A 12,500-nucleotide genomic window follows, 5' to 3' on the forward strand; every position below is an offset into this window, starting at 1 on the left:
GGTGATTATTTCAAAAAAGAGAAAAAAAAAAACATTTCAACGCGAAATCATCTTCACTTACAGTGGCAAAACGACTACTGGCAGCCATTTTGTCCGTCGAGGTGATTATCTGCTGATAATCCGAGATAGCGAGCCAGTGAGAGCGCGCGATTTTGTATAATCACCTGTGTATTTATACTTAATGTAATTATCAGCAAACTCTTCAGCTCTGGAGAGTATACAACAAAAACTATAACAATGCTGAGAGCAACAAAGCATAATTACTCAGTCTGGTCTCAAGCAGCAGATTCATACATCAAGAAGTAACTCACACTTGAGAGCCGCCTAGTTCTGCTGCAAACCTCTTTATGTTTGTCATTGGCTCCACTTTCAATCCGATGATTTCGTTCCTTGACCGTTTTGAAGTATCGATTGAACTGGGCTGTTCAAGTAAAAAAGCAAAAAGAATGAGTGCATATGAAGTGTTGTTTCCTTTCCTGATAATGGCCAACTACAGGTAAAAACCTTCTCAAAACAGAAGCTCCAGTATCTTATCCAAAAAATATTGCACATAGAAAAACAAATAAAGCTTCAGTTATGGTTTGTTTACTTAAACCTGGGCCATTTAGGCTGGCCAAACCAGCCTTCTTCAGGTACAATGAGAGTTTACATTCGATTGCTTCTAAGTACATATATATAGTAAATGGATGTTGACGTAATACTGGAAAAAATGTGATAAAACTTGGCAGTTACAACAAATTTTAATTCAAATACTAAGAGTAACAGAAAAATAACGGAAGTGACTCTAAATAATAAACCGAAATCTAATACGTTTCTTCGCAGATATTAAGACCGTCGGAATCAATTGTCCTGCCTTTTGAAATTAAAAAAGCTTCCCTGGCCTTACGGATCCAGTCTCTGTTAGAAAAAATGTTTTCGATTGGAATTAATTTCATGTCCTTAGAGATGTTGTGGGGAGAGGAGAGGAAATGTTCAGCGACTGTAGTAAATTTGGATTTGGTGTTAGCGTTATCTAGCGGTGTTCATTAAAACGGTCTTTTAAACGTCGTTTAATTTCTCCTATGTAAAAAATAAATAAGTAAACTAATTAATTAATTAATAATAATAATAATTATAATAATAATAGTAATAATAATAATAATGATAATAATAATAATAATAATAATAATGATAATGATGATGATGATAAGAAACCCTTACCATAAACAAAAGAAGCTCTCCAATACCCTGAATACTTTAAACTGGAAGAGTTTTTTATTCCTGATGTCTGACACTTCCAGGATAGAGAAAATTATAGAAAATATGAAAAAAAAAAAAAAAAAAAAAAAAAAGGAAGAAACTTGACTTAATAGCCTTGCTGCGCGTAACAAATACCTTCTTTTCGGTTGATGATGTGCGGCAAAAAATCCAGCGGTAAAGCAAATGACTCGGGGATCCTCGCAAGAAACATGGAGTTTCACTTAAGGTATTTGTATTACTTGGATTTAACAAAAGGATTCAGATCTTATTTATTGGTACTATCCGGATGACGTTATACAAACATACAAGTTGCATATTAGTTAGGAATAGGCAAAACCCACAAACTACTAAAGGAATTCAAGGTTACAAGTACTTACAAAATAATCAAACACTTAGAGCCCACTTAAAGACAGAAGTCATATTACTTCTTAGCATTTAACCAGTTAAGATCGTTGGCCAGTTCACGATTGGCAGTATCTTTTTATTAAAGCAAATAGAAGATAAGTTTTTTGAAACGGATTTCACTATAAAAGTTAACGTTAAAAAACAACGACGTTTCGACCGTTCGACAGTCATTTTCAAGTTGAACAGTAAAAATTTTTGAATGCGCTAAAATATATGTAAGCGATTACAAAAATGCTAATAAGATACTGACCAAAACTCTAAAATATTTACATAGAAACAATACACACACACAAAAGAATGAAAAATTGCCGCATGAAGAAACGCTAAGTAAATAACTTCGCACTATCGAGTCACTCTGTTCAGATTTGGTTTAAGTTTGCGAATAAAAAACATTTCAAAAACCAAGCAGTCAAGTTTACTCTAACATTTCTTTAAAATTTCAAAGTTGTTTCCAATGGAATCCGGATCCCCTCCATGCTCGTCCTTTACGTGGTAGCCGATTGTTGATCGCTTATGTTCCTCCACACGTTGATGTAGGTGTCGACTAGTGAAGCCGACATAGTCTGTATCACACAGACCACACTTGTAATAATAAACAACGTTTTGTTGGTTTACAATTGGAGGTTTATGTTCTTTCGGCTTGAAATTTCCTTTGATCTTTCTGCTTACATAAACAGGCTGGACGACGGCATTAATCTTTCGACTAAGATCGCTGAGTTGGTGTCTTACCACATTTGCCGATTTCTGGTCTTTGAATGGTAGCACAATTCTGATGGGGGCATCTTGTTCATCGGATACTTGCTGTTTAAATCACATTCTCAGTAACTCTCACGGTAGCCTCGCAGCTCCTACAAGGTCTCACCTGATTGGAGACCACCCTTGACGTTTAACAAAAGAACAAATAACAGAAACAATGGACCCTAGAGGATAGAGTTGCAGCCCTTTTGTTTTAGGCCTAGGGTCCATTGTTTCTGTTATTTGTTCTTTTGTTAAACCTCAAGGGTGGTCTCCAATCAGGTGAGACCTTGTAAGAGCTGCGAGGTGACCCAACTCTCATTTCGATAAAATTTCTGATGGTGTTCTCTATGAGGGTTTCAGGATAATGCAGGCGAGCAAAAACCATTTTGAGACGTTCGCATTCTTGATGGAAAAACTGCCAATTCGATGAGAGTTTGAAACCACGGTTTAACATTGTCTTCAGTAGAGAATGTTTATACTTGACGTCAACATGGCTTTGATAATGCAATAAAAGCCCAGTATCGGTTGGTTTCACGTAGACCTTCGTCTCTAGTCGTGGACCATTTCTGATGATCACCATGCCAAGAAAGGGAAGCTTGCTCTTGTCTTGGGGTTCCATTGTGATGTTTCATCTGCCTCTGAATTCTTGTTAACACTGAATGGAATACACCCCTCACTCAGCTTCACTCCCACTAGGGAGAAAACTTTTATAGTAATAGGTGTTACCCTCTTTAAATAAAGGTTATTACTTTAGATTGCACGTTTGGCTGTGGAGAATGCTGACGGGCGTCCTGAAGTTAGAGAGGATAGGGCCAAAACACCCAAGCTTCCCTCATTTGTCGATGGCAAGGACGACTTGGATGCTTATTTACAAAGATTTGAAAGATTTGCAGCGACAGCTAAATGGGAGAAGACAGGATGGGCTTCGAAACTTAGTGCTCTTTTGTCTGGACGTGCACTAGAAGTTTATTCGCGGTTATCTGAGGAAGCAGCCCAAGATTATGACCGAGTAAAGCTAGCATTGATGAAGAGATATGACCTTACGGAGGACGGATATCGCCGTAAATTTAGAGCATCAAAGCCGGAAGTTGATGAGAGCCCAGAACAGTTTATAGTACGACTGGAGAGATACTTGTTCCGGTGGTTGGAACCGTCGCACACTGAACGTTCTTTTGAAGGCCTAAAAGATCTAATTGTTGAAGAACAGTTCATTGACTCTTGTCCAAAAGAGTTAGCTATTCACCTTCGTGAAAGAGCCCCTGAAACGCTTGACCAGATAGCGAAAATCGCTGATCAATACTTGGAAGCTCATGGAAAGCACTTGTTTAGCTCTGCAACCAAGAAGGCGGTAGTACAGTCCAAGGCGGAAGAAACGAAGAACTTACAGAGTGATACAACAGCCCTCCAGTGTTACAAGTGTAATGCCCGCGGACACAAAGCAATTAACTGCCCAGCTCTAGCAAGAAAGTGTTTCCTATGTGGAAAGCAAGGTCATGAGGCAAGGAACTGTCGATCAGGTGGACGGAGGTCAGGAGGCCAAGGTAAAGATGGTACCCCTGTGGAACGTGGTCAGGTTAGTGCTGGCTGTTTGGTTAAGTCTCCAGATCTTAACGCTACCCCAGAAGAAGTCAAGTCGTGTATTTAAAATGATCAGCTTCTGTTAGCCTGTGGCAAGAAAGTCCCGTTGCTAAGTAATGCCTGTGTTGAACCCTTAACTGGAGTAAGAAGTAAGATGCCAATTGTAAAATGCAGAGTTGGAGAGAAGACTGTCGACGTTTTAAGAGATACCGGTTGCAGTGGAGTTTTAGTCACGAAGGACCTTGTCAGCGAGGATCAGTTCACCGGAGATTTTAACGTCATGTTGCTTATTGACAACACAGCGAGGAAGGTACCTATAGCAAGAATTTATGTTGATACGCCTTATCTTAAGGGTCATGTAGAAACGCAGAGCCTTTCAGATCCTATCTACGACCTTATTATTGGTAATGTACGTGATGCAAGGGATGCACAGAATCCAGACCCCAGTTGGCAAGAGGCTTGCGCGGTAACTACCCGAAATCAGGCTAAGAAAAAGGATGAACGCACGACTTTGAAGGTGCCTAGTACCCGTGAAAACCCTATTGTGGATAAAGAGAAGCTCAAGCAGATGCAGCGAGAAGATGAGAGTCTGCATAAGTACTGGGATCGAGACGGTGTACTAGTAAAGGGTCAGGCGGAGATTTCCTTCCAAGAAAAATCTGGAGTACTGTACCGCCTGTACAAGCATCCTTACGTGAATGGTGGTAAGCCGCTTAAACAAGTTATGGTACCTGAGAAGTTGAGACGCCCCATAATGGAAGTAGCTCACGGATCGATCATGGGCGGTCATATGGGCATCAAGAAAACAACAGACAAGATCCAGAGTGCGTTTTATTGGCCTGGAATTCAAGGTGACGTCACCCGATTTTGCAAGTCCTTTGACGTGTGTCAGAAGACCGTAAGTAAAGGATCAGTGCCAAAGGTACCGTTAGAGAAGATGCCACTGATTGATAAACCCTTTAAGAGAGTAGCAATATATCTTGTTGGTGCTATCAGTCCTCCGAGTGAAGGACACAGATATATATTGACACTGGTATTTTTTTCGACTCGCTACCCTGAGGCTGTGCCACTAAAGAACATTGACACAGAGACTGTAGCAGAGGCATTGGTAGATATCTTCAGCCGTCTAGGAGTACCAGAAGAAATCTTGAGTGATTTGGGTACGCAGTTTGTTTCTGACTGTATGAGAGAAGTCACCCGACTACTAAGCATTAAACAGCTTACAACAACACCTTATCACCCGATGTGTAATGGTTTGACGGAAACGTTTAACGGAACGATGAAGTCTATGCTGAAGAGACTGTGTAGTGAGCAGCCAAGACAGTGGCATCGCTACATAAACCCGCTGTTGTTGCCTTAGCGTGAAGTTCTCCAAGAGTCCACTGGTTTTTCACCGTTTGAGCTGTTATATGGAAGAGCTGTTAGAGGACCAATGGCTATACTCAAACAGCTGTGGACGAAAGAAGTTGAGGAGCCTGAGGTAAAGAACAGTTACCAGTACGTTTTTGAATTACGAGAGAAGTTAGAAGATACCCTTAAACTCGCCCATAGTGAACTGGAGAAAGCCCAGCAGAAAGGAAAGCACTATTACGACCGCAAGTCTAAAGTTAGCAAGTTCCAGTCAGGTGAGAAAGTGCTTATACTGCTACCTACCGACCATAACAAGCTACTTATGCAGTAGAAGGGTCCCTTTGAAGTTAGTTCAGTGGTAGATCTCAATGACTACAAAGTGAAAGTAAAAGGCAAGGAGAAAGTTTACCACGCTAACCTTCTTAAAAAGTACTTTGAGCGAGAGGAGACTACAGCCGAAGGAGCAGTAGCTGGTGGAGAAGGACAGCCGAAGGAGCAGTAGCTGGTGGAGTAGGCGCTTCGTGTGTAGACGATATATGCTGTCGACTGTGCAGCTAAAGCTGATGAGGCAGAGGGAGAAAACGTTGGTTTTTTAGAGCTTGGTGGATATGTAGCCAAGGAATCAATCGAAGATGTTAAAACCGGACCAAATCTGACGGATGACCAACGGAATGAATTTATGGATTTGGCTAAACAGTTCACGAATTTGTTTACTGAAGCACCAGGTGCCACAGACCTCGTCCAGCATCATATTAAACTCATTTCAGATGAGCCGGTTAGATCAAGACCTTATCCAGTACCTTACAGCATCAGAGAATCACTGAAAAGAGATGTGGCCGACATGACCAAAATGGGAGTTATTAGAGAGTCCAGTTCTCCGTATGCGTCACCTGTGGTTGTAGAGAAAAAGACAACACAAATCGCGTGTGCGTTGATTATCGGAATTTAAATAAACTAACTGTATTTGATCCCGAGCCTATGCCAACCGCTGAACATTTGTTTCAGAAGCTTAGTGGAGACAAGTTCTACTCAAAAATCGACCTTAGCAAGGGATATTGGCAGATAACAATACCAGAGGAGGACATACAGAAAACGGCGTTCGTAACACCTGACGGGTCGTACGAGTTCTTGAAGATGCCGTTTGGAATGATCAACTCGGCAGCAACCCTGAAGCGTGCAATGAAGAAGTTGCTAGAAGATCTAGCCAATGTTGATTTCTACTGGGATGATATATTGGTTCACACCAGTACGTAGGAAGAACATATTAGAGCTCTAAGGAAGCTATTTTCGCTCCTTGTACAAGCGGGGTTCTCTATTAGACCTACGAAGTGCCTATTCGGTGTAAACAGTGTGGATTTCCTAGGCCACTGTCTGGAGCAAGGAATGATTGGTCTACATCAGGATAACGTGGAGAAAATTAAAGATGCTCCTAAGCCAAGCACAAAGAAACAGGTGCGATCATTTATGGGTCTAGCAGGATACTACAGAGACTTCATCCCCAACTTTGCAGCGATCGCAGTGCTCTTATCTGATCTCACACGGAAAGGCCAACCTAATAAAGTTGAGTGGGGTGAAGCACAAGAGAAAGCCTACCGAACGATCAAGTCTTACCTAACAAGTGAGCCTATTCTACAACTTCCCGATCCAGCTAAAACTTATTTCTTAAGGACGGACGCCTCCAACAGTGGAATTGGTGCAGTGTTAATGTAGAAACATGTTGAGAAGTTGTTTCCCGTTTGCTACGCAAGCAAGAAATTGAGAGGTGCAGAAAGGAACTATTCCACAATTGAGAAGGAACGTCTAGCGATTGTATGGAGTATCAAGAGATTTCATCTTTACTTGAACGGAGTCTCTTTTGTTCTTCAGGCGGACCATGAACCCTTAAAGTATATGAACAGTGCTAAGTTTGCCAACGGACGTCTTATGCGTTGGGCTATGTTTTTGCAGTTATTCATTCAAAGTTGAAGCCATTAAGGGCTCAGAGAACGTTGGAGCAGATTACTTGAGTCGTGCGGAGGAATGACATTGAACTGCCCCTTATTTAGCAATTTTTCTTGTTTAGGATAAATTTAGGAAATTTCTTCTAGAAGGGGATTATGTTACGAAAAATAGTATTGCGTGACTAGCGTTACTGTCTAGACGCCTCGCGAGAGTTCGTAGTTTGTTTATTTTTAGGTTCGTGCGTAAGCGTTTCTAAATCGGTGTGTTTTGTAATCTTTCTATAATTAGATTGATTACTATTTGAGAAAGTTATAGAAGCTTATTGTCAGAGTATATAGGTAGACGAGTACAAGCGGAGTTTTTTCAAATAGTTTTTCACAAGCGAAGAGAGTTGGCGGTAGCCGTGTTTAGTCAAGTGTGACAGAAGCAGTGTTTATTCAAGTTGGCGGAGGCCGTTTAAGTTTATCGAGTACGTGTTGATCAGAGTTTTACTTCGTGGAAACTACGTTCATTTTGGAATAAATCTTCTTGATGTTGTTCCGACTACCCTGGGTTCAGTTTAGTTTGTAAACTAACTTTCCTCAAAACAATCGAACTCGTAACAGATACAGACTATGTCGGCTTCACGAGTCGACACCTACATCAACGTGTGGAGGAACATAAGCGATCAACAATCGGCTACCACGTAAAGGACGAGCATGGAGGGGATTCGGATTCCATTGCAAGCAACTTTGAAATTTTAAAGAAATGTCAGAGTAAACTTGACTGCTTGATTTTTGAAATGTTTTTTATTCGCAAACTTAAACCAAATCTGAACAGAGTGACTCGATAGTGCGAAGTTATTTACTTAGCGTTTCTTCATGCGGCAATTTTTTATTCTTTTGTGTGTGTGTGTGTATTGTTTCTATGTAAATATTTTAGAGTTTTGGTCAGTATCTTATTAGCATTTTTGTAATGGGTTACATATATATTAGCGCATTCAAAAAATTTTACTGTTCAACTTGAAAATGACCGTCGAACGGTCGAAACGTCGTTTTTTAACGTTAACTTTTATAGTGAAATAGAAGATAGATTATAATTTAAGTACTGTGCCACGTGTTGGTATTGTGCAGTCGAATCGGGCATCATGTGGTCTTTTTGTCACGTGCTGATTTTCAATTGTATTTAATTTTAGGTGCAATGCGGCGGTAGATTCATAAGGTTGCCCCCGTGTCGGAAGAACGCTCCTTAGGCAAAAGACCAAAAGAGAAGCTACATGGAACATTTTTCTTCTGTAAGGTCTTGGGAAAGCAAGAAACAATTTTGGGTGCGCGAAACGGGATAAAACCCAGTGAACAATTCAAAATGCTTTAGAATTACGCCAATCAAATAATTGTTCAGTTAAATAATATTGATTAAAACAGGTCTTCTTACAATCAAGTATAACAAAAAAAATTGAAAGAATGCATTCAGGGTCGAGAATATTTTTTTAAAATAAAGGATTGCACACTTCGTGTATAGGAAGAAAGTATGGATTTATTTCGTCACGTTACCTGTCTTTTAAGATTTAAGTCAGGCAAAAACATCGGCAAAAGGAAGAGTGGGGCGTTCAATAGTAAAACTGACAGAACATCTCAATTAAGCTCACCCCCCCCCCCCCCCAACGAAAACGTTCGAAATTAGTGAAAAGAATATAAAAGCTAATTATAAAATGAAACTTGTTTGTATCCTAATGGCAACAATCGCCTAACTTTCTCCCTCTAAATATCTCTGAAATTTTGACTCTCTATATACAGTAAGGGACCCTTTGACAGATATCTTCCCACAGCTTCAAGAAAAAAAAAAAACTACTTTTAGGTTGTCCTCCAAGTAAAAATTCCGAAGTAAATTACTCGTTAAAGTTTTTTTTTTCCTTTTTCGGGAACTAGTCCCAGTCCATTCTCGCTTGGACCGATGAACAATTCTATATGTGCTTAAATAAATTACACCCAGCTTCGCAAGTAAATCAATTCCAAATGGTTCATATAAAATGATACGGAGGGGGGGCGACATGCATTAACTTTGGAGAAACTTCATCAACAACTATTTTTTTTATTTGCTGATAAAACTCCGAAATCGCGACTTGAGTACGAGTTTTGAGTTTCACTAACTGTTCTAGTATATTGGAAATCATTGACTATATTAGCGAAAGCAGACTACAGCGGTAACAGAACAGATTTAAAAAATACTTAATTGCGATAAATTTCATGCTTGAAATGGAATGAAGATAGCATTATTGACGTTACAGTATTCGCTTTTAAAATTAGCTTCTCATGATTTCGGGGTATTATCACCAAATTAAGGGATTAGTTGTTAATGAATGTTACCCAAAATTAATGCATCTCGACCCACCCTGGTTCCTTTATCAAATGCTAAATGGAACAAATAGTGCAGAAACTGTATTGGCATGTCGGAAAATATTCCCTAGGCCTGCGCACATAGGAGCAGAGAGCACAATAAAAATAATAGGTCTCAAAAGAGCCCGACTGCCGAATATTTCTTACTGGTATTGCATAGTATTCCAGACTAAACATAATAATAATAATAATAATAATAATAATAATAATAATAATGATGACGATGATGATAATGGTGATGATGATGATGATAATAATAATAATAATTGTAATTATAATTATAATAATGATAATAATAATAATCAGTTTAGCTCATCGAGTGTTTGTTACCCTTTATCTACTGCATTAATTAAAAAAATGGTTCCAAATGTTAGTTTATTTGGGAAAAGAACAAAGATAAAACGAGTCTTGTTTTCCGCCAGGGAGTTTTCAACTGTAACCTAAACTGCAGTTGTTTATTTAAACGTAGGAGACTGTATTGATTGGGATCTTGGAATGGAAAATGGTTTAATCCCAAATGAAAGGATAACGGTACCCGATCACTACTTGGAGGCTCCGGGCAGTCTTGGTAGATTGAATGACGAGATAGGATCATGGTGTACTTGGGGTTATAATGAGTATCTGCAGATTGACCTACAGTCGCTTCATGTAATCTGTGCTGTGTCCACTCAGGGGATCGGGGCCAGCGTTCATCCTCCTTCGTGGGTAAAGACTTACACCCTACAGTCATCTATAGACGATAAAACATGGACAAATTACACAGAAAATGGACTTGTTAAGGTGAGTTACAAAGTTGTCGATATACCAAGGCATAAACGTTTAAGCCGATGGACATTTAGTTTATAATCAATGATTACATCATGTCAGTATAAGATGGAATATTAAATTAAAAGTACTTCTTGCAGTGAATACGTCATGCAGATGATAACGAAAGTGCGATTACTTTTTTGCTTTTGTTGTTCTTCAGCGTAATTGGTTTTGAGGTAGAACACAGTTAAAAGGTTTTTTCTCCACAAAAACTAATTATATTGAGGACAAAGTTAATGTCATCGGCGCAGGCCAAAACCAACATTTTGCTCATGCTGGATAAAGTGAACTTTGTTCAACGTTTTCCTCCAAAGAAGGCTTCAGCGAGAATTTATTTAACCAGCAGTGAAAGACAATTCACTGCCTCGATTTGTCTTGTTGTTTATAATTGCACTCAATGGATAACAAACGACAACCAGATAGTCTTCAGTAGAGTCTTTTTTTACAGATATGTTCATCTTTCTTGTTAATGCCGGAATTTCTAGCGATTGAGTGGTAACGATTAAGCCTGAAATTGAATATTCTGCATCACAAGAGCGAGAGGGCCTGGGTTGCAGAAGGTGTAAGTGAGGGATTATAGGTAGTGACTTAAGTGTATCTAAGCTAGGTATAGCACGTGATTAGTCATTCGAGGCCGACACCTATTACCCACGATTATCGAGATTTTGGACGTATACTTAAACTTCATTTACACATTTATCTGTTACGCAATTCTTAGTTTGCACTCACGTGATTAGACGGAAATGTTGGTACTCAAAATAAAACCAAAATGCCGCTCGCGTTTTGTATAATAATAATAATAATAATAATAATAATAATATTAGTAATAATAATAATAGTAATAATAATAATAATAATAATAATAATAATAATAATAATAATAATAATAATAATAATAATAATAATAATAATAATAATAATAATAATAATAGAGCCAAATTCCCAAAAGACGTTTTTTACACCAACATGGCCGCCATGACGTCCGAAGTATTTGCCCCACTGAATTTGGTTCGGGGAGGATACGTTTCCATTTTTTTCCTACAGGGTTTTTGGTTTTCGCATCTGCCAATTCCGCTACTTTGTGTATTGGATATACTTTCCTTGCTGTATTGTGTGTGAAATGTGTTTAGTCAATTTATGTCCGCCCAATAGACGTGGCTTTTTCCAATATTTATGTTGGTAATGTTACGATTGTGTGCGGCCTAAACGACCAAAGTAAACCTCATCGTATATTTCTCTCGTGTCTGTTGCGCAGTGAAACTGGAAGGTATGTTTAGTCGTTTAGTTATAGATCTCAATTATAATATTAACAGCATCCAAATTTTTTATGACGCATAAGTGGTAAGAAAAAGAAGAAAAATATTTGACCTGTTGTTCTCATATCACAAGCAAGTGATAACTTGTATTCATTGGCATAATTTTACATTTAAAGTGGCTCAAACCAGTTTCAACACTTGAAAGAAACGTTCATATTAGAAGGATTCACACTACATCACTTTATCACTTAACAGCAATGTTATGGTACCATATCAAACACCAATTATTGCTGTCATTTTTGTGACGTAAAAAGTTACAGTGGCAACAGCTACTCATATCTCAAAAACGAACTCGGTGACCCCCATTTTTTATTTCTGAAATGTAATCAGCATGCCAGAATGAACTTTCTGCATTCACAAGTGAGCTCCGTGATTTCAGTCATTATAGTCCTAACTGGGGCTCTCATTTGTTCAAAGAACTCTTGGAGCGGATGTCTAAAGCCATCGTCAAGTGATGGAAATGTATTTGGGTATGAGATATGGCAATTTTTAAGAGATTTCTGGCTTCCAACATCTTCGACTTGGCTATTCAGTGCAAACTTGGATTTTATTCATAACGGGAGCGTTGTTACCGAGCTATTGTGTTCACGACCTTGGCATGCAAACTTTTTCTCCATTGTTTGCGCCAACTCAACTTCGTTTAATGGACCACTGAAGATCAAACTATTGTGTTCACGGCCTTGGAATGCAAACATTTTCTCCATTGTTTGCGAAAAACTTATCTTCGTTTAATGGACCACTGACTGAGGCG

The 12,500-nt window shown here is 38.9% G+C and overlaps 1 protein-coding gene and 1 pseudogene across 3 annotated transcripts in view; one reads left to right on the forward strand and one right to left on the reverse strand.

Annotated features, from left to right (window-relative positions):
- Positions 1–12,500, forward strand: part of LOC138022858 (uncharacterized) — a 295,342-nt gene that overhangs the window by 12,706 nt on the left and 270,136 nt on the right. The window contains exons 2-3 of one of the 3 annotated variants that reach the window (XM_068869845.1): positions 8,426–8,524; positions 10,096–10,406. The exons of 1 other annotated variant lie outside the window; for it this stretch is intronic. In XM_068869845.1, coding sequence (XP_068725946.1) covers positions 10,122–10,406 — 285 coding nt within the window. In that variant the 5' untranslated portion in view covers positions 8,426–8,524; positions 10,096–10,121. The remainder of the gene's footprint in view (positions 1–8,425; positions 8,525–10,095; positions 10,407–12,500) is intronic. One more of the 3 variants, XM_068869844.1, reaches the window with a different exon arrangement.
- LOC138024730 (uncharacterized) lies at positions 1,987–3,001 on the reverse strand (annotated as a pseudogene).

This window comes from Montipora capricornis, chromosome 11 (genome assembly GCF_036669925.1).
Source record: "Montipora capricornis isolate CH-2021 chromosome 11, ASM3666992v2, whole genome shotgun sequence".
Taxonomy (NCBI): domain Eukaryota; kingdom Metazoa; phylum Cnidaria; class Anthozoa; order Scleractinia; family Acroporidae; genus Montipora; species Montipora capricornis.